We start from the raw sequence: 24,602 nt of genomic DNA, 5'->3' as shown, positions 1-24,602 counted from the left end.
ATTTACCTAACCTGCGGGGAATTTTCCCTATTTTTGGAAGAGTAAAAACAGACGACATCTCGAATTACGAAACGAATTTATTAATGAAACAAAAGCTGCATTATTCATTAATTTTAATTGTATTTAAATATTTGCTTTTAATTTGGATCAATTGCACTCATACGGATAATAAAAAGTATCTAAAATATAAAAATATTAACCATTATTATTTAAATTTTTACAAATCATTCACTTTTCGTGGGGAATTTATCATTTATCAAAGACCAAACGAAAAGTTCTTATAAATTTCCCTAACGTGCAGGGAATTTTCCCTCATTTTGAAGAAATGTAAAAAGAAAAACGGTCTGAAGTTACGAAACGAGTCTATTAATGAATTTAAAGCCGCAATATTCACTGATTTTATGAATAATTTGGGATAGGGTAGGGAATTTCCGACGATCGTAGGAAAAAATATCGAGCAGAAGACGAAACGTAGTATACACCGAATGACGTCATGGTCGGACGGAGCATGCTCAGAAACGACGTCCGTAGATTCGATGAAAACTTGAGTATTTGACATATGGAGTAGAAGGAAATTATTATTGTTTGAAAGATCGAAACGTTTGAAATACTTAACAAAAGACATATTGAAATAAATAAATTATGAAGAGACGTAATGCCGATTGCGGTAAGCTTCGACGACCTGTCAAACGTACGAAAATAAGCGAAGGAGTTTACGGGAGGTAAGCCTAAATTGATCGAGATTTTCGTCGGTTTTTAAGGCCATTTTACACGTTTTCACGCGTTATATCGGGGTTTTCGGCGATGTTTCGAGATCCCGGGAGCCGTACTTTGGTCTGCGTCTGGGGTTTTTTTGGCGCCATATCGGAGTTGGTACTTTGGGCTACATCGAGGGGTTCTGGCGTTATATCAAGGTTCTGGGAAACGTACTTTGCGTTTGGTACTCAAGGTGCTTTACTCTGGGCTACATTGGGGGTTTTTGGCGCCATTTCGAGGTTAGTTTGGGCTTGGTGTTTTTGCCTAACTCGGGGTTTCGGTGCTATATTGAGGTTCTGGGAGCTATACTATAAGTTTGGTACTCCAAGTGACATACTTTGGGCTACATCAGGGGGGTTTGGCGTTATATCGAGGTTTTGGGAGCCATGCATTTGGTACTCTGGGTACTTCACTTTCGGTTACATCTGGGGTTTTGGTGTCGTGTCGAGGTTCTGGATGCCGTAGTTTGGGTTTGGCACTTTGGCTATGTTGGGGTTGTGGCACTATTTTGAGGTTTGGGTTCCTCAGTGGGGTCTTTGGCACACTCCGATTTAATAAAATCTGACAAAATTTCATTCAGACAGACACAAATATGTAAATAATACTTAATTATACATAGTAATTATTACAATTCAAGAAAATTGTGAGTGTTTTATTTATTTAATTTTCAGTTTTTACTGGTTTTTTTTATGTGTGTGTGTGTGTTTAATGCTTTAAACTTTATCTTTAAACTAGGATTGGTAAACTGCAGGAGCCAAATCTGACCTGTAAGCATGTTTTGACAGATCACTTATGAGAGAAATAGGCTTGTTTGTATACAAAATGTGGCTTGTATACTTACTATTAAGACACGATTTGGCCCACTGATCAAAAAGTTTGGTCATTGCCGACTTAAAATTAATTGTATAGGATTTCCCTAAATCTGGCTCTTGGGAGTTACGACGATTATTTTTTAAGCTTGGTGATGAGTAGAGGAACAAATTCTAGTTATTATTATGATGATGATGACCCTCAGTTTAAAAGGCTTCATCCAGACCAAACTGTGTGTGATTGGTGGGGAGTCTGGATGCATCCTGTTAAATTTTTTGGCAACTTCATGCTGACTGTAGCTTCTTGTCATCAAAATTTGAATTTGTTTGTCCTTGCATCATGCTTTGCCTGTAAAAAAAGTAAACAAACATCAATGAGGCCAGATTTATGTGATGTGCTGTATATGTATATTTAGTTTTTGTTTTGTTGGGGGTATTTTATGCTCTTTTGATCTTAATTATTTTGAAATTTTATATCAAAATTAACTTATTGATGAAATAAACATTCAAAACTGTAGTCAATTATGTAAAAAGTTCATTTTTGTAGGCAAAAATGTTTATGAAAATGCCTGCATACTCTATATACAAAACAAAATTTAATGTATGATAGAATCTTACTAATGGGGGAAGCCTAGTTTAAAATCTGAATCATCAAGTTTGCTGTGTTTTAATGACTATTTTCAGTTTTATCTGTGTTTCTATTACAGATTGTTAATGTAACTATTACGAATGTTTGTTTATTTAATTCAGAATAATTCGTATTTTTTCCACTTATAATGCCATAACTTTTGTATATTCAGTTTTATTATGATCTAATCTTTAATAACAAAACAAATTTCTATCGACAACACACATAAAAAGATTTTTATCAGTGAATTTATTTACTTATTGATTGTAATCAGTAATAACAAAAATAAATACTTTATCCGAAATTGTATTAATTCGACTTACTGCTAATCGGTCGAGTAATCCGATAAAAATCTCGACAGATATTTATTGTACTTTTTTACAGAAGCCCATTGCAAACCTATGAATTATTATTTAACGACCTATGACCTGTATTAAATTTCAAATCTAAGAAGAGCTCGAATACTCGTTTTGTTTATATGTAATTGATTTAACCAATAAGCTTAGTCCGTTCGAATGTTGTAACTATTAAAATGCTTACTGTGGAATCCTTTATTTGGATGAATATCAACGTATTCTGCTCACCTACATATTTGATGCGTTAACTTTGGAAAGGAAACTTAATTTAGAAGGACATACTTTTACGCTCTTTCTATTTGGTCCTTTTCCATATTTTAAAATTACAAAATGGAAGAAAAAAATCGGTAAACAGAAATTTCAAGTATTTCGTAACGTTTAGCTGATATTTTCCGCACTTTTATCAGCAGGAAGTGAGTACGTAAAGAGCGAAATATCCCCGATCTAGCTTACAGATTCAAGTTTTTCTTTAAACTCGAACATGTACCTGGTAATAAATAATTAATTATAATAATAAATAAATAATAAAGGATAATATTTATAACTTATATATAATGTATAATTATTATTTGTCATGTCGGATGAGTGACAATTAACATTATAATAGCAATGAGGCCTGCATATAAAAATATTTTAAAAATTATAGAATAGATATAATTTGTCAGATCTCTCAATTATAATGAATTAAACTAATAAATCTAATCTTCTAGTATATAATTTACATTATTATTATTACTATAATCATTTTTATGGAAGTTCTATAAATAATTTAATGTATAATTTCTATAAAAAAAGCAAAATTATCCTTTAATTTTATAAAATCGATCGGGCAAATATTATTTTCTAATATTATTTGCCTATTTTATTATAAAAATTATTTAATTGACAGATAATCCGAAGAATTTTTTTAGATCTTTTCAATTTATAACGTAAGAAAAAATAAAGAAAAACCTAATGAATAGTAGATTTTACGGCCAAGAATTTAATTGGTTTGGCTCTTGGCCAGTTATGTCAATGAGATACAATATAATTGAGTTTCAGGAATTTATATTTAAAACAAAGTTTTTCTAAATAGAAAAAATATTATTTCTAGTATTAGGAAATATAAGTTTTTACAAATCAGTCGTATAAATTAATTTATATTAAGTTAAATAAGTGAAGATAATTAAAGCGCACTCGTCGCCGATCACCGTCGCACATGTGTTTCGATTAAAAGCATTCGCTTCGGAATTTAAAATACAAGTTATTGACGATTTGCATTTATCGTCAGTCGTCGCGGCTTGCGTAATCGTAATTATTTTTAATTTCTTATTGAATTTTACTTGTTTTTTGAATCGTAATGACACATCAAGTTTATTTTTTCAGATTTAAAGTGTTTATTAAATAACTAGTAACAAATTTAATTTAATTTGAAACGTTATAAGGCAGGTAGAAGTTCTCACAACAGGCGATTTATAATACAAATTGGTTGAATTAGGTTTCAGATTTCAAATATCTCCTGTCAACTTCTGTATTTGTTACTTTGAAACACAATTACTGAAATTTGAGCACACACTTGATGCCAAATCACACAAATAACACAATAAATGACTGTCTTCCAACATTAAAACCTTTTAATCGACATAAAATATGCACTGTTGAAGGTACTCGCATATATATTTTAAGCCGATTTAAAGGTTCTAATGCCGAAAAACAATCATTTATTGTGTTACTTCTGAAACATAATTTTTCGAAGAAGCAAACTAATGCAATGAACTGTTTTCTCAGAAATATTTATAGAGTTATTTTGTTACTCAACCTTACATTTTCTATGCACCAATTCATAGCATTTGTGTAAGAATGTTTTGCTCTATTAAAATTATTTTGTTAAATAGATAATTAATGACGTCTGTACTACTCCCTGTCTATATTCTTTCAGTAGTCCTTTCAAGATATTTTTAATTGGCAATTGTCTGAAAACAATGGCAGTGTGTATATTTAAATATGTAAATTAATCTACGGATAATGTATACAATTGCTTTAACAGTTTGAAAGCTCTGTTTTTTGAGAAGTTATCAAATTTAAAAACCAAATTACATTGACGACAATACAAAACAAGTAAACGTTTGTTTTTCCATATTACTCCTGTGTATTTCTGTGTAAAAATGTGTTTAATTTTATGCAAATTAATACCAGTTAGCTATTTTTATAAATTACACAGCAAAATATTTATGTAAAACTCATGTAAACACAAGATTATGGGATTATATCAACAGAGATAATTAATTTAAAAAAATAAAAACAGTCAAACGATAATTCGTATGATCGTAATTAGTTATGATAATATAGTTTTAAATAATATACTTAGTTATATAAGAGAATTATATAATATCCGCCAAGTTTATTCGTTAAAGACGTAATTAATTAGCGAAATAAAGGACGGAAAATACTCTTACAGCTAAATTTTAATTAATTAATTCATAATTCTTTTGTAAAATTATTATTTATACGTATAATTTACATGTTTAATTAATTTTTTAACTATTAATAACAGCTCTGCACAAATTTTATAATTAGTAACGTCAGTGTTTTTTAAAAATGGCAGCATGAAATATGACTTGTTTACGTTTCTACATTTTAAATTTGAAACTATAAAAGTTTCTTTTACGTTATTTATTTACGAAATTTGGAAAATGGAATTATAAAAAAATGTTTTTTGTTTTCCAATAAACAAGTTTATAAAATTTTATTGCTTTTCTTTGCAGTACTTTCCTGTATTTGAAATTTTTATTGCTATGGGCATTAATGCTACTGGCTGATTTTATTGTGGAATTTAGATTTGAATATTTATGGCCATTCTGGTTGTTATTGAGAAGTGTTTATGACTCTTTTAAATATCAGGGATTGGTAAGTGTTCAGTATCACTTTATTAATGTATAGATGCTTATATTTATTTACTTAATATGATATTTTTCTTCATTTTTTGAAGTAAAAAGGTTATAATTATTGAAGTTAAATATTGTTAAAATAATTATTGTAATGGTAAGTTAAGTATATGCTAAAATTAATAATATTCAGAACAAATATTTCAACTAATTGATATAAAAATTCCAAATGCTTTTGGATCTGTAGGCTCATCCTAATGAGTTTATAGGCTCAAAAATGTTTGAGAGTTTGATAGTAAACTCTACTAAAGTAGCTTTTATAATTGTTAAATATTAAAGTGAGTAGATTTTATGTATTCTTACATATAATATAAGGTCTTTCAAAATAAATACTATTATTTTTAATTACTGCAATTACATTAATTATTATCCGAGAAGTATGCGACATACCCCAATTGATAGGGTAATCGTCAGAATTAAGTCTCCTGTCTACATTCATGAACAGAAATGGTAACTCCATGTTGCAGAAGGTATTTTGCATTCTGTGGTTTACAAAACTGGAATCATTTGTCACCGCGCAACACGAATAATCTACGGTACTCTTAGAATTGTGACCGCCAAGTGTTGTAGCAAGTATAGAGTATTGGTTGGACATGTGAGGTATGATGCGTGGTGCACACATGGAGAAATTATAATTGCAGATATGAAATTCGAATGGTTTTCTAATATTTAAATATACACTATAATGATTTCACATAATAATTAACGTAATTACAATAATTTAAAATCTACCATTTTTTGGATGACCCAGCACTTTATAAACATAAAATTTTCTATTTAATTTTAAAACAAATTAATTATATTTTGTTTTTAAGTTTGTAATATAATTTTCGATTATATATTACATATTTTACGATTAAAACTAAAACTTCTTTACACAGGATATTCTAGCACATGTTATGGCTGATATTTAAACTCGTGAGTAAAAATACAAAATGACATAATTTCTAGAAGGCAACTATCAAATGAGTGTGATTATTCATACTTATTTTTATACAGAACAGCATATGTAAACAAAACAAAATAATTTCTCTTATAATAGAGTTACAAAAAAATTTTTTTAAAAATAGTAACTTGCAGCAGCGTATCACACAGAGAACGTTTTTTTTTTTTTTTGAAACAAAACATTTGATAATTAAATAAAACATAAATCAAAATACTGACATACAATTTTTTTAAATTAAAAATTATATTATGATCGTGTCAAAAGTGCTGACAGATAATATTTAATTACTTGCAATATAAGAAATTGGGTGTGTAATTTATTTTGAAATTTTCAGTTTGTGACAAACGAGAATTTACAAAATTCTGGAAAAACAGCTTTTATTATTAGAAATGCTACTGGCACTACATCAGTTTTCTTTGTAATCGTGTATTGGCATATTGGCAGACTAGTTTGACATTGTATTTCTGTTAAATCATACTCTGTGTAATCATCAATGTTATTTTACAAACACTTTGGTGTTTTTCTAAAAAAAAAATTCTCTGTATTTACACACTAATTTTTATTTTATTTCTCAAGTTTTATACTTAAAATACTAAAAAGCAATAGTAACATCATACCTTTACCTTATGTATCGATTCATAAAAGCCCAGTAGTCTTGTTTCATTGTCAAATTCTATTATAAAAACAACTGAAAAACCAAACGGAATGACAAATTATCGAGCTGTAGTACTGCTGTATAATTAATTAAATACTAGATAAAACAATGCCTACCTCTAGACAAATAAAGTAGTATTTAATTACTTACTTAGTCTGATAATTCGGCAGTTCATTCTGCGTTAGTTATAAGAACTTAATACAAAAGTTAGTATATACACAACAGAATTTTTCTACTGTAACCTTAAATGCTGTTATCAGAATTAGCATGTCCCATTACACAAGACTGAAAAATTCACTTACAAATGCCATAATTGGAACTTGATTACAGTAAGCAGTTATCATTATCAGGTAAACAGGAATTTTTAAGCTTTTTTTACACTTATCATATATTATCAGTGCTCTAAATGTCATTTCCTAGTAACAACTGAATGAATTTTGTTTATGTGAATGGTTTCATTGGCCAAAACAATTGAAAAACAATGACTGTTCAAATTAGCAGATGTTGCAGTATTGGAATGTTTATTAGTTTAAACTTTATGAACTGTGTTAAAAGCAAGGGAAAAAGTGAAGGAAGTTAAATAGGTATGATCTTGCTAAGCTTCAGAGTTGTTACTGGAGCTGTCATCTGCTTTTGAAGTTTTCCAGCAGAAAAAAATCTAGCAAAACTCAAATAGTTTTGCTAGATTTGTTTGATTCATTCTGTGCTTACTTACATTTGCTTATTTTTTTGAATCCTTCTCACATTGAGCCGATCAAAGTAATACACAGCATGTACAGGTTTAAACAATTTTAATATGCCTTCTCTGGCTGATAAAAGCTTAGAAGGACAATTATAAAGTTCTGGTTTACAGTACAATAATTTAAATTTCTAGCATTTCCAACTTCAGTTATATGCTGAAGAACTTCTTATTAAGTTAGTTTTTTTTTAATGTTGAAATCATTAAAACCAGAATTTCAACTACTTATATTCTTATTTACTTACTCTCAACTAATATTTGTTAAGAGTAAGTAAATAAGCGATTATAGTTGAGTCCCATCATGACAATTACCTTAAGCCAATTCTAATTATAAAATATTTGTTTCAGGCATTTTCTATATTTTTTGTCATTATTGCTGTGACATCCGACATGATCTGTTATCTATTTATCCCAGTACATTGGCTCTTTTTTGCAGCGAGTACCTATGTTTGGGTACAGTACGTTTGGCATACAGGTAAATAGAAATTTCTGATTATATTTATGTTAATCTTAAGATGAATTCCATTAATTTTTTCTTTATTTTTGCAGATAGAGGAGTTTGTCTCCCAACTGTATCTCTATGGTTGCTATTTGTATATATAGAAGCATCTGTGCGACTTAAAGAATTGAAAAATATGCCATTTCATGTGGATTTGTGTAGACCTTTTGCAGCACATTGGTAAGATTTTAAATCATGTAATCTTGAATTCATTTATTCAAATTAATTATAATAAATTAATATTTTTATTAGCATTGGTTATCCTGTTGTAACCTTAGGGTTCGGTTTTAAAAGTTACGTTGGATATAGATTAAGGCTGGTAAGTGTATATATAATTTTAATTTGTTGTTTTATGTGAATTAAAATTAATCTATTATATGTAGTTTTAGATTAAATAAGCAATTAGACCTAATTTTATGATGTGAATGTTTAGTACTTAAAGCTGATTGTAATCTCTTTGGTTATGCACGCAATGCCTAGCAGATGTGTTAAAAATTTAATTTTTCTTCTATGGGAAAACCCTTATTTTTTGAAAGTTCATAAAAATAGAAGCGGACAGAACCAAACAGTTTTTGTGTTAGAATTCTATTTAATTCTTCTGTTAATGTTCAGAATTTAGAAAAGCAAATTTGTTAATTTTCTGTGATTTTAAAAATTTATAGAAAATTAACAAATTTAAGCTTCAAAAACTAATTCTATTTTCGAGAACTTTCAGGAAAGGATTTGACTATAGAAAAAACATTAAATTTTTAATGCCATCCACTGGAGATTGTTTGCATAATCAGAGTTCACAATCAGCTTTAACATTAAACACAAAGATGTGAAGACAAGCACACTGATATTTTATAGATAGTATATAAACTATTTTCATAAATTTTATTATTTTACTTGCAATTCTTTTTAAAGGTTATTATAGTGTTCATACAAGTATTGTTATCCATCTTTACAATATCTTAGAACTGCAGATAATATGTATTGCTGTTCAGAAAGCAAGTTACATATATATAAGTTCACACACATCAAAAATTGTGTATATAGATCCTGCTTTCCTCTCATAACACTGTATGCAAAAAATGAAAAAAAAATTAATGTTTGTAAGCCAACCCATTCTGTACTTAGGTTCTGTCACATTACATAGTACTAGAGTTTTTAAGAAATACGGGCTTATCCCCTGAGTCAAATCTGAACCACTATTATATAGAGTACTTTGCAATGATGGCGATAGTTAGATAGTTTTTCATTGTTAGAAAAATCAGACATTTATATGATTCCTGTACAACAACCAAACACAAATTCAAGGTTATATTACAAAAGGGCTACAAACAGAAAACTTTATATTGGTTGATGGAACATCAGTGACAGTAGACATTCTACAGAATTATCCAAGAATGTATTAGATCTTATACTTTTTTGGGCTGAATCATCATTACTCAGACAATATTGATTACAAAACTATTTGGGAGCCTTAAACATTTCCACATTAGAACCATGTAGCAAGCCTATTTTAGAAATCTCAGGAGTATGGATCACACTAAGCTTTTTAATGATTAGTTCAATGCCTTGAGTTATATATTTATATTTTTATTATATTTTTATTTGCTTTTCTTTTTTAAATGATTTTAATATCAATGTCTTTTATTTATATTTATGTTTGAATTTTAATATTTGCAAATTTAAACATGTTCTTTTTCTGGTCAAACGAGAGAATACTTGTTTGATCAGAAAAAGAATAAAATATGCGAAATAATATAGAATAAAAGTATTCTGCATTGCTTGAAGGAGACATCAATGCCATGTCAAAAATACTTGCAAATTTATGTTAATGGTAATGTATTAATTCTATCATCCTTAAAGTGCTATGCGGAAAGAGAATACTGTTTATTTTGTATGTAATTATTGACATGAGGTATGTACTTTTATTTATGAAATATTATAGTATTAATTTATTATTGCATCTAATTCATCTGAACATAGTAATAATCTGCAAATGACTACCAAAGTTTAACCGTTGAATCAAATTGTATTTATCATTATAAATCACTTTTTTGCTGAGGAATAGATACCTGCAATTTAATCGAAATAAATTTATCTTAACAACAACAATAATAAAAAACAAATAAATTACAATTTTGGATATTAATCATATTTTTGCATGAAATAATATCCTAATTACATTTTTTGATACATTATATATAAACATGTATAAAAATTTTACTTTAATTTTAATAGAATCTTACCAATCTGCCATTCCTTGCAAAGAGGGATGTTGGATTAGTGTGAGTGTACAGGCCTAAAGAAAACAAATCATATGACTTACCTATTGCTCTTCGGTGCTGATTCGTTTTGGAGGCGGTAGGCACAAATAATATGGAATGCTATGATATACAATAGTGTACATAGACATGAAATCTGAATAAATAGAAAATGTGATATGACTAATATTTTTATAGGAACAGTAGCATACAGGCAATCTTACTGGAGGATATTCTGGATCATTGAGGGCTAAATTAGTGAGTCTAATGTATTTTCAAATGTACTGCATGATGAGCAGTTTTTATTATTATTGTACAAACAGATGACTTTCTATTCCAACAGTAAATATTAGCTGTATTGACTTTATCCTTAGCTAAACATCTTATTTATATAGTTGTTGTTGCCTTGTTGTCCTTATTTCAATTAATATTAATATTATTTATATGTTTATACATAAGATTGGGTTCCAGCAAGTATATAATTGAACTTTCTTGTGTGTTGTGGTAACATTATATTATAAACTATTTCACTCTACTTTATATAAAGATCTTCAGACTGGGAGAGGTTTATTTTAAAATACGTCTAATAATTAAAAATTTCATGAAGAATTTTTATTATTTACAGTTTAAACCAAACATTTGTTTAAAAATGTGCAAATGCCTTGTACTGCTTGAATCTAAACTTTTCATTGCAATTACAACAATTGTCATTATAATTAGTTTCCAACAGACTATAATATTGATATACGGGTCCTAAATTTTTTATTAAGTAACCTAATAAGATTTAAACAATTAAATGAATTTTGGAAATGGTGAAATAATAATTTTATAACTGAAAATATTTTTAATAAAAATTTGATAAATATAGGGAGACCAAAAAGTTTCTGATCCACTAAATTAAGTTTAGGACCAGATTTGTAAATACATGAAATAATGAATATGACTTTAAATTGATAAAATGATGCATTCAGCAAAGGAAATAAAAAAGAACAGACTTTAGGAATCCATATTTAAGTTATCCAGGCAATGCAAAATGATACATTAATTGATCAGGTTCAAGAAGAATATGGAAAAGCCTTCATTAATTCAAACTTGGATAGTTTGAAATCCCATTAGTTCATAACTATTATTTGTCCTGCTCGGGGATATGCAGATATACATGTTGAGGAATTTGATTAGTTCGAAATACGGTTACTTTGTAATCTGAAGTGAAATCCTATCCAAACTGTCAATATGTAAAATGTGTTAACTTGTGTTGTTTGTTTATATTGAAGTGCCACCGTACACTATAAAGAACGTACGAAGAACAACTCCAATCTAGTCAATATGACTTTGCTTTTACAGTGACATATTTTCAGCTGTCACCTTATATATGGACTACCCATTTTTTTTTCTATGTCATAAAATATGGCTGGGATTGCAAGATTGGGCTACAAGTAGCAGATTGAGATATTTGTAGTGTTCTAGGTCAGTGGTTGCCAATCAGTCATCTGTGGACCACTGATGGTTCATAGAGAAATTTGGAGATTGATCAACTCAAAGTTATGCAAAGTATTACGAAAGAAATGCAAAATGCATGATTTCTTTTTCTCACTCATTGTTGGTTTTTTACTTGAATCTAAAACCAAACATGAAATGACTGCTATCAATAAATAATGTTGTGAGTGTGATTGTGGTCCTTCATGGAAAAGAGCCAAGAATTCATAAACTTGTTTCAAACAAGCAACAAGCTTCACACTAATTTGTTAAAATTAAACAAATGCATTTCATTTTATTAATTTGAAATTCAATTTTAATAATCGTTACTCTATAGATATTTGTATCATTTAAAGACATTTATGTTAGTGGTTTGTGGAATTCAAAATTGTTAGTTTAGTGGTCCACGAGGTCAGAAAGGATGACATCCGCTTCTCTAGGCTACTACTTTTGAACAACATACTACTTTCTGGGCTACATTACAAGGAATTCTGCTTTACTTTTTATAAAACCTATCTGGCAATGTGGCCTCACTGAACATGGGCTATTTATCTGCAGTTTATTTATATTATTATTGTTATTATTAACAAAAATAGCATTTTGTATAAGTTGCTGTATTCTGTTTTCTTAGTATATTATATCAGTTACATGGCATATTATACAAAAATACATAAAAATCAGATAATTTGAAATCTGAAATTGCAAATATTTTGTCCCCAAATTTTAAAATAATAAGGGTTTCCTGTGTATATAACAATGATATCATTAATTTTCTGTTAGTATTTAGTTTAGCTTCATAAGGCAGAGATGCTTTTACTCTTACAGCTAAGCTTTCCTATGGAGTCAGAAACTTTTGGCTACCCTTTACCTTTGGCCACTAATGTATATCACTTGCAAATGGTAACTATCTATCCTCTAGTTTTAATATCACAGTGCCAGGATACATTATTAACACCCTGCTGGTCCTGTTGGCCTAGTTCCTTACCTGTGTGCTGACTGATTTAAGTGATTTTACAATATTTTCTACTGAAGATAAAAAACGATTGACTAAAGCTAGGTAAAAAGAAAAACAGCTTCTGATACTAGGAACATTTATCTGTCACACAATTTTGATGTGTGTGAGCTTTATTTTTATGTATTATGCTATAATGTTATTTGGACATGTTTCAGAGATAAAGATAAAATGAAAAAAATTAAAAACTGCAATATAGCTTTAATATTTGTGAAATAAATAGTACATTGATGAATTTATTCATAATAATAATGTACTGTATCAATATTATTAGTAAACTTATTTTGGCTGTAGCGGTTTTTCATAATTGAGTCAGTTCAGCAACATGCAGAGTGTTCCAAGGCAAACAGAAATTCTGTTTGCGTTGGAACACTCTGCACATTCTTTTCTTTATATTGTTCTTTTTTGCCTGAGGACAACAAATTTATACTCGTCTAAAGTACTTGCAATATAAGAAATATTGTATTAACGCTGAACTCAGTGCTCTTTATCAAGAGACTGTACAGTACATAAGATGGCATTATCAGAAATATAGGAATTCTACTTTTGTATTGATAATATCTAAAAAGAAAATAAATTACATAATATCATATAAACTATACAGGTTTAAAATAATAACGAAATTACATGGCTTATTTGTATTTTTTTGATCTCAGTTAGGCCTAAATCGTAATCGCGACATTTTTGTCAGATAAATCAATATAATCGGTACTATATTTGTTGACTTTTTTATTAATAAATTCGAACAATTATTAGTTAGTACATTAATGAGCCATATCTAAACTTAACTCATATATAAAAAAATAAAACGACTCGATATTTGTTTGCAAAATATGGCGACGAAACTCCGAATCAGACAATGATCATGGTTGTACAAAATCGCTTATATTTCAAATTTCTGAATAAACAGTGCCCACTATTTATTAATAGACACACTAAAATACACAAAGAAATCATATTTTGATTGCTGAAAATGTAATGTTACATTTTATAGCTAGAAATAACTTGATATGTAGAAGAACGTAATATTACGTTTCTCATTTTTACCAAAGTCTTCACGAAACATAATGTTACATTTCTAGCAGGGTAAGTTTTAAAGCACAGTTTCGTCACAAGTGTTATAAATCAGAAAACAGCAAATGCAATCTGGCAAATGATGCAAACTTACCAATGTCTTTACAACTTACTAAAATGCAACATTTGTGATGAAATTGTTTTTCAACGATGTGTTTTCCTGCTTTTATATTGTTATAAATTTTTTCCACTGTCTTTCTGCGTGCAGAATTAGATTAAAATGTCAGGAGTAAAGTCTACCGTACAATCGTACAAATGTAACAGAATGTTTACTAACACTCTAGTAGTTTGAATAAACACAAATGTACTTGGTTATTTGATTATCTAAATGGAAAAACAAATGCAAGTTTAGATGTCTTAGATCCATCCACCTTTGGGGATGTAAATGTAAAACACAGCTAAAAATACATAATTATCTTTAAAATGAAAGCATTAGAGAACTTTGATTGAGTTTTTGATTTTTATTTGATAAAAATCGACCTAAGATAGGTTCAGGCTGTTGAATGAACCACCATGATAGAACGAAACGAATACTAACGGTATGTGAGATAAACTGAATAGAAGTTAATTGGTCAAAAACACTAGTTGTGAAAAGATGATTGGTTAAAGGAACCAAAGTTTATCAAAATGTAGATATTTCAACTTCTAACAAACTGATTGATCAATTTGCAAAAGCAGACAAACCGGCAGTTCATATCTGCTTCGTAGTGGTTTGTATGACAGTACAAATGTTGCTGTAAGGGATCCAAAAGTGTTAGGAAGTTCTGGTTGATATTCTATTTCGAATTTAATAAAGCTGTATTTTTTACATAACAAAATACATATTTATATATATAATATTGTAATGATAGGTTTATATTTAAATAAAAACTATCAAAACGTTTTCAAGGAGAGAGCATTTTTTTACTTCTTAACAAATGCTACTGTCATTGCTATCTTCCACATATATTTTTTTTTATTAAAGTAACGTAAGCAAAAAATTGCATTAATAAAATGAGATGCGAAAGTATTGAAATATTTCTATACACAAAATGAAAAATTATTTATTTGCTTTTTGAAAAGGCCATTGCCATTACAACAAACGGATTCATAAACATAACTTATTCGGAACTTTTTTATTGTAATAAACATGAAAGAAAATGTTTATTTGAAAGAACGAGAAGTATTGTTAGCTATTAATAAGCATAAAACATTTAAAAGTATTTACTCCGTACACGAGTTGCACATTTTTGCCGATGTTTCAAATGTATGACATTTAATTTTTGTTTTTTATTTATTTAGAAGTTTAGTTTTTAGAGATTAACAAATGTTTATTATAATGGTTTTAATTGTGAATTGAGAAATTAATATATGTGTATATTTCATTATTAATGGCGTGACAGTTTATTGACCTTATGAAGACTTGGATAAAACAAAGTATTCAGTACAAAATGATAAACAAAGTACAAGAATATATTTATAAAATTTAAGTTTTGTGGCATTTACAGTCAAAATATCTTTAATTTTCTTTAAATTTGTCCAAGAATCACTAGAGTGAGTGTTTCTTTTAAAATCCTAGAATCCTTTTCAATTACTCTGTATCATTGAAGACTCATAAAACAAATGCTACTGTATTACATTATCTTCTTTCTTGAAAAAGTACTCTTCCATAATTTAACTTGGATGATTTGGAACCTCAGTTAAACTAGTCTCAGTTAATTGAGACACTACTCTATGTAAAATAAAATAACTTCTTAATGATGAAGTATTTAGGCTAATGCGAGACAAGCGTGAAAACAAACAGACACTATATTTTCGATTCACAATGGTGAAGTTGGTGTCAGACAAGCACTATATTTCACAGAGCACATTAGTAGTCAGTTTTATTTCGGATGCGTATGCATTGACATGGATCTGGTAGCTTGCGATGTGCTGTTTTTTATTACATGCAGAAGTATTTAATTAAAAATAAAAAAAGATATAAGCAATATTGGGTATGTCCTTTTGATTGTAACTCGCCTTTCTTTTTCTTATTTTTGTCTTTATAAAATTCAAATGAAGTTTCTCACAAATTTCTATAATCATTTTACTTATATCAATGTGCATTTTTTAAACTACACAGGTAGCGTACATTCTTTGGCAGAAACAACACCAACCCGCACTTCCTTGAAATAATGTTACCTCGTCCATCGTTGTTTGCACTCATGTGATGACCGTAGGCTTTGAGTATATCTCCCAGCATGAAATGCTCACACTCTGTCATGAGATTATCAGGGATGACCCAGTATTCTGTTTGCAGCATCATTTTTCACATCCACGTTTGTCTGACTGTTCCCATATGTCTTTGCAATCCTGTGCTGTCTGTCAAAAATGACGCTTGTCTGACATTAGCATTAATGTCATCATTATGATGATAAGGCTAATGTCAGATGAGCATGATTTGCCTTTGATAAAAACAACAGAATAAAATTTTTCATTATACTAATGCTCGTACAATTGAAATACAGTACATCATCAATTATCCGAATACTGATCAACCGAAACATTGGTTAACCGAAAGTGTTCCAGTTGGCAAATTCAAATTTTCACTAGTGCTCCTGTGCTGCAATATTTGGCTATGTCTTGGGCTACTTCAATATTATTTTTGTTGGTGTGCATGTTTTAGCTGGTGCAATCGTGACGGGGTACTTAAGGACATCCCAGTATTTGAATGAGGCAATTTTTCCCATCGTGAGTAGTGAGTTTTGCTCGTTTTGTGTGGTGTTTTTCTAAGAACTGTGTGTCAGGATGTGTGTTGTGCTGAATCAGAATGTTTTTGATACTAGATTAACTTCCGAAATATAATTTCTTTTTGTTCATATTTTTCAATATATTTATTTTGTTTGTGCAAAATAAAGAAATAATTTTTAACGCTACAATAGCCACGATTATTATTTTAAAAAAATTTTCATTAGGCTTAACATCGACGAAAATTCAACGCAAAGCGACACACAATGGAGAAAAATTTCAACATGGAATGCGTTAATATTTTCTTTCGTACATGATCAGTTATCCGAACAACCCCAGTCCTGAATTGTTTCCAATAATCAATGCTCTACTGTAATTCAATCGCATCAGTAATCAGGCCACAATATTAAGCATTAGAGTTTATTTGAAAGTATATCTCTAACATTATTTTTCTGCACAGTTATAGTAAATTCTTTTACAAGCTAAGTATATGATTATACGTATAATAGATACCAGTAGAGAGCAATGCATTCTTGTATGGCAACATATTTTGTGTATTTTATACTTGTTCTTGATCTGTTTTTATTTACTTTAATATACCACTAAAAATCTCAATATGAAATTTTACATAATCCATTCTTTTTTGTAAAATATGCATCAATACCGGTGCATATTTTTACAAAAAATAATAATAGTTGAATGGAAAGTGTAGTCGAAAATTAGTATGTGTACTCTACTTTGTTCCACTACCAGCTTTTCTCATTAATAACGGTATGGAAGACCAAATGAGAATTTTTTTATGGTCTTTGCTGTGTTTTTATTGTGCTCAGTGTAGTTAATTTATCAGATTTATGGCTTCCAAATCATACTAATATGGTGAAAAGTTCTGGTTTTTGGTAGACAAAGATACAAAATATTTATGTATTGAACTCATTCATTTGAGAAAATATGTTGCTAAACAATTGGCAGTGCTCTGACTGTGTTGTCCTCAGATTGAGTTTGTCACTTTTAGCCAGAAACTAAGTGAGCAAGCAAGGGATGCTCACACTTTTCTGGGATCAGAAGGGTTCAATTCTGGAACATTATATGCCCGAAGGATTATCAGTGAGCAGAACAGCATATTGTGACTTGCTTTAGAATCATTTGAAACCCACAATAAGGTCAAAATGTCTTGGTTTGCTCAATTTGGTATACTGTTACGTCATGAGAATGCGCAATCACACACACATCTTGTGTGACAGTCCAGAAAATTTTGGATTTGTTTATGGAATGTCTTCCACATTTTCCTGACTTTTTACAGAGTGGTTATTATATTTTTGAACCACTCAAGCACATTCTTGATGCAAAAAATTCTGTATACAGACAGTGAGTGAAAACAGCAGTGTGTGAGTGGCTATGCATTCCACCATAAGATTTTTTTTCTTGTGGAATTCAACCAATAGTGAAATGCTTGCCACGTATTGAATGTGGTGGGAGTTACATTCAAAAGTAATGAAGTGTTTTCATTCATGTATATATATTTTGTCAATAAAAAAATAATTAAGGTTACTTTTGACTTGTCCTTGTAAAAAGTATATTTGCAGCAGAAAGAAAATATTTAACTTGTGTGAATTGTGACTAATCAAGTAACTACTTTAAAAATTTTTGACTAATAAAATAAATAAATAATATGTTTTCCTCCACAACTAGGTGTATTAATGGACACAAGGCATTCTTACATCATCTTTATTTCCGAATCTTCTATATGCCGATACGCGTTTCGGGCAAAGGCCCCTCATCTGTCGGCTACACAATAAGACATATTATAAATTTATTCTATTACGTCTTATTGTGTAGCTGACGGATGAGGGGCCTTTGCCCGAACCGCGTATCGGCGTATAGAAGATTCGGAAATAAAGATGATGTAAGAATGCCTTGTGTCCATTAATACACCTAGTCATGAGGAAAACACAAATAAAAGAAGACACGGTCTCGGAACATATAAAAATAAAAATATTGCAAGAAAAACTTAATTGCAGGTGTCTTTTCATTACAGGACATTTCTGTCCTATTGGTAGTTCTAATAAGTTGAAATATGTGGCTGTTCTAGTGTTAAGTAAATGTACGTTTTACCCACAAAACAAGCAAGTTTTTTTAAGAATTGAGGACAATAATTTCTCAATACATGCACTACTTGTCACACAGAATGTGCCTGTGACTGATAATCAAATTCTTCCTACACTTGCCACAGGATATCTGCTGTTGCTCCTCCCAGGACAGCTACAGTTCTTCTGCTCCCACAGATTACTTGTGTTGCACAATGAAGAGTGATTCTGACTTTAAACCACAGAATATCAATGTCTTCTCTATATGTCTTCTCTATAGTTGGGGTTGCCATTTATTGTTTTTTATGGCACTTTATAGAGGTAGTAGAACCAAACATAATGCTAATTAAAGGAGTGACAAAATGATGTACTAATTTGAAGCTTGACTTTGTTTGTAGACAGTCAAGGCACAGTTTTGTATGACCATTTTGTCACACCCTTTTGATATACATAAGCCAAAACAAAATTGAATGCTTTTGTGGTTGAAATCTCTAAAATTCACATGTTTGCACTCCTTAGTAGTTTATATTTGGGCTAAATTAACCATTTATTTGACATGTGTTTTAGGATATTTAACAGCTAATTTTTTGCTGTTTACAATATTTTAAATGCTGAAGATAAGTTATTAAGACTTTGATTTTAAGATTTTGGTTTAGGAACACAATGTAATTTTTAACTTGTATTGAAATTAAGAAAGTTCTAAATACAAGTTAAATGGTATTATATAAAATGAACAGAAATTAATCGTTCTTATAAATTTTCTTATTTATATATGATTTAATCATTCTGATAAATACTTTATTGCAGAGAAAGCAGAAAGAAGTTTGCAAAGAGAATGAATTTTATATGCAACTTTTACAGCAAGCATTACCAAATGAATCTAGTAATTCCACAACAACAAATTCTCCAGATAAAGGTTAGCATTTTATTATAATTATTGCTACTATCACTATAAAATTACTGATTATTCCATATTGTTTTACAGCATCTATAAAAGTAACGGAGGAAATTGTTGCTAATGGTGTAGGTGTCGTTCACGAAAAGTTATCCAATAACGACAGCAGTGGAAGAAATTTGGTTATGGCTCTTCAGAATGTTTTATTTAATAATCCATCCCTGTCTGAATTTAGTTTACAGGATGTCAAAAAGCATATTACGTGTCACACTATGGACAAACCCGATTTTGAGTATATAGAGAGTCATGTCGTGCAGAGATCGACGAACATCAACGATTACGATGAAAATGACGAGAACAATAAGCGCGACAAGACCTCTTTTAAAACTAATAACTGTATAGCTATATGTCAGACATCTTCTTCAAAAGGATCGGGGAAGTGTAACAGCCTGAAAGATAACGTTCAGCATTCAAATAGCGGAAAAAGAAATAAGAATAATTCGAAGGACGTGACTGTTAATAATAATTTAAACCAAAAAGATGATCACATGTCTAGGTATGCTAAAGTTTATAGAAAATTTGACCCATTCATTTCATGTTAAATTATTATTATTCTCGATATTTTAGATTAGAAGCCGACATTAAACGTTTGAGTGCAGATTTACAAACAAGTCAGCAGTGTGAGCAAGAATTAAGGGTTCAGATTCACTCTCTCGTTATGGGAGAGCGTTCTGTTAAAAATGAATTAGCCCAACTTCAGCGTGATAATGAAAACCTTCAGAATAAGTGAGTCTGATTAGATTAAATGAAAAAACAAAGGGAAAAATAGATAAAAATTAACTAATGTGTGATTTTAGATTACATAATCTGGTGACGGCCAGACAGCAAGACAAACATACAATTGGTCAGTTAGAGAAAAAACTTCAAGAAGAGAAAAAAGCTAGAAATTTATTAGACAATCAGTTGAATGCAGAAAGGAAGAATAAGAAAGAGGCTTCCATGATAACTGTCAGGTAATATTTTAGATATAATTTATCTGATATATAAATTTCTAACTTATATTTTATTATTTATATTGGTATAAAGATACACATATTTAGTATTAGCAATTTGGGTAATCTAAATTACATATAGACACACAAGGAGAGTCTTAGAAGTGTCTAAACTAAATTTTATGCAATAAATAATGTAATTGTCAATATCAGGAAACGGTCAAACATTACTTTCAAGTACAAAATACCTATATGCAAAATATTTTAAAGTTGTCTAAACTTAATATAGCACCACTCTTGTACTAATGAATGCTTACAGAAACACTTTTCCCAGAAATATTATGTAAAAGACTTGTCAGTATCCTAATTATGGTACTAAATGTACAAGATAGTATTGGAAAGTTTCTAGTACTATCAGGATACACCTATAAAAAATTACAGGGTTATCTTATTCAAATCTGTTCCCTTCGAAGTAGTTTTCTTGGGACTGTATATGGCAATCAAGCACCTCTTCCGTGACTCAATGACACTGTAAAAATCTCTTTTCTGAAGACATGCCATTGCTGCCTGCAAGTTTATTTGGATTTCATCGACACTCTTGAAGCAGTACCCTTTTAGCCTCAATTTAATTTTGGGTAACAAGGCAATTGTCACATGGGGACAACCATCTTGTTTTCTGCCGTAAACTGTTTGGCGAGATGTGAGTGGGCACATTGTCATGATGCAGTGAATTGCAGTTGCATCACAATTCCAGTCTTTTTCCTTGCACATTTTTTCTCTGGTGCTTCAAAATATCGAAGTAAAAATTAGAACTGACCATCATACTAGGAGGAACAAATTCTCAGTGAATGATGTTCAAAAAATCAATGGACATGGTTTGAAACACAAATGTCACAACGCCTGTGTTTGGCCTAACACTGTGATTCTCAACCACTTGCCGCGGCATTTTAGTGTGCCACGAGATTTTTGAAATGTGCCGCCACTGCGAATATCCGTACATAAGCGATGTCAGACAAGTAGTTCAATAGGTTTTACCTTTCTAGGGCACATTTAGAAATTGTAACCGGTGTTACCGGTAACTGCTGGTAGTTACCAAAGCATTTAGACAATGTGACCTAAATAACCAACCACATTTAAAAATCACTGTTATGACGTCCTGCGGTACTTACCAAAGTAATTGTGTGTGCCACCAAATTTTTAAATTATTAAAAGTGTACCGTGATGAAAAAAAGGTTGAGAATCTCTGGCCTAACAAATGGTGCCATAAACCTGCTGAAGCATTTTGAGTGTCTTCGTGGTAGATTTCTCGAGATTGAGACAAAACTTGATGGATGCATATTGCTTGAATTTATTTGACATTCTCACAATCATAGAGTGGTCCTCACACTAGTTCACAAAACCATTTGTAATGATTGAATGTCAATTCATTCTCTGATTCCACTCAGTATGCTGACTCAGCAAAGTTGAAAGTGATTTTCACCAGTAAACACAGTTTGGATGAATGATACTTACGTCAACTACAGCTCAAGAACTTTCTGATACCAGTTTGTATGATTTTACGTTGCAAACAACATACGTATTAGCAAATCTCATGATTCAAACTTTAAATTTCTGTGCAGACTTCATTATTGTATATACATTCTTATTGTTTCAAGTGTTTCAATTAAGTACCAATTTCAGAGAGAGACAAATGGTAGCATTAAATTGAGGTATGACTGTTTAACCATAACATTTTTACTTTACATTTTTAAGTAGTAGTAATAAATAAGAGAAGCTTGGATGTTGAAAAATAATTTATTTAACTAGTATACAAATCATTAGACAAAAAGTGTCCCATTAACAGTTCCAGATTTGGCATCTTGTGACATTATTCTTTGGCGGTTTGCCAAATCTCGTATCTAATACCAACAATCCATAAACAGTTTCTGACCTCATGATGGAGATTTGATGTGTTTATATGCAGAATACAACCACAATTTTATGGAAGTCCATAAGTAATTTTGTGAAGAGTTTGTGCATGCTGTCAGTTGGGAGAAAACATTTAGTGGACACTGTAGGGGACAAAAAAATGAATTAGCAATGAAATGTGTTTTATTCCACAGTTAAATCCATCACTGTTATTGGGACACCATAGTATCATCTAGTGTTCAGTGAAATATGCTATATTCTCTTTTAAAACTTGTCAAGTCCAATTCTCAATTGACACAACAATATAATAAATTTTTTGATATTCTATATTAAAAGTATTTATTTATTAGTTATTTATTGAAATGTAAAACATTTTTAATGTTTTGATAAAGAGAAACTTATAAATTTTCAAATTGTATAGGTCGGGAGAATGCACAGAAAATTGCAAGATGAGACAGAGAGAGATAGAATCCGATATCAAACAGTTAAGACGAGAGCTTAAGATGTGCGAAGAGAAACTGCAACAGACAGAAAGAGAAACAGAAGTGCGAACTTATTGATATTATTATTAATTTGTAAACAACTAACAAAAATTTAAATAATTAAAAAAAATTTGGTTTATGTTCATGTATGTTACCTATGCGTGTGCTCTGCCACACGGAACCATGAGGAACACATGCATTAAGCGTACGTTATAGGTAACACACAAACAATGCCAAAATTATTGTAAGTGTGCATTTTAAAGAGATTCTGACGAGTTACCTTCCATTTTCAGCTTTTACGCAAATATAAAGATTCTCACGGTGAAACAGAAGTGTTGATGTCCGCCCTGTGTGCCATGCAAGACAAAAATGTTCATCTGGAAACAAGTCTGAGTGCAGAGACACGTTTAAAACTTGATCTCTTCTCTGCACTCGGGGAAGTTAAACGTCAGCTCGAAATAGCACAAGGTAAGTTTATCGAATATTTCTCGTGCATTCAAAACATCAAAATCTCAATTCAAATGTTGCAATTTTATGCATTTTAAATGTAAGAAGTTTTGTCATAAACATAATTTTTTATGTCTTACATATTCTAAACATGAAAAATATACTCTTGTCTTTCAGTACTTCTCATGCAGAGAGATAAAGAGATAGACGAGCTGAAATCCAAGATTGCAGAAGTGATGGCGGTCATGCCCGTCGCGGCATCTCCGCCTTACTCGTCTTCCGAGTCTAGTCTGGTATCGTCTGTTCTCTCCGAAAACAACTTCGAACGACACTTCTTCATACAGTCCTAACAAAACAATTTATACTTCTAACATGGTTTTTTCGGACCCGTGACCGTGAAAGACGAGATTCTCACTCTCGTCGAAGTGCCATGCATTTTCAGTTAATTATGAAAAGTGCAAGATGCACTTGTTATGCACATTGATTTTTTAGTAAAGTTTAAGTTGCATTTTATCACACTTTCACAAAACATACAAACAAAAAAAAACTAATGTTGGTGATTTTATTACTGCTTTAACTGTTGTTTTCTCCTCGCTTTATTCATCCTTAAAAGGATGTTTATGTTGTACATTTCTGGCTAATTTCAAATTAGCTATCTATTATATATATATATATATTATACATAATATGTATATTTCATGTTTTTATTTTTTATGCCAAATGTTTTAGAAAAGTAATTTTAAGTTTTAAAACAAAATTGTTTTAGATCTCTTACGTTTAGCAATCTATACGCTATTTGACCTCAAAAATATATATATAAAAAAATTTTTTATGTTGATTAATGTCATTTAATAAAATTCATGCACATGTCGTAAAAACAATTTCCATGGCAAAATTAAATTTGGTACTAAAATCTTTAATTTCCTTGCCTATACAATGAATAAAATGTTTCAAGCATTTGA

General features: G+C 30.1%; 1 protein-coding gene across 1 annotated transcript; it reads left to right on the top strand.

Moving 5' to 3' along the window:
* The first annotated feature begins 500 nt into the window (after positions 1–500).
* On the top strand, positions 501–24,602 carry LOC136987263 (macoilin-like). The gene is given in 13 exon segments (XM_067284970.1): positions 501–722; positions 5,294–5,435; positions 8,162–8,288; positions 8,363–8,492; positions 8,565–8,631; positions 19,724–19,832; positions 19,902–20,367; positions 20,439–20,597; positions 20,669–20,824; positions 23,133–23,256; positions 23,487–23,661; positions 23,818–23,938; positions 23,940–24,602. Coding segments are annotated over 13 exon segments (1,950 nt in total). The 5' UTR covers positions 501–642; the 3' UTR covers positions 24,034–24,602.

Source organism: Centruroides vittatus, unplaced genomic scaffold (genome assembly GCF_030686945.1).
Source record: "Centruroides vittatus isolate TY-2023 unplaced genomic scaffold, ASM3068694v2 scaffold_149, whole genome shotgun sequence".
Taxonomy (NCBI): domain Eukaryota; kingdom Metazoa; phylum Arthropoda; class Arachnida; order Scorpiones; family Buthidae; genus Centruroides; species Centruroides vittatus.
Note: the sequence above shows the minus strand (reverse complement) of the source record. Positions and strands in the feature narration are given on the sequence as shown.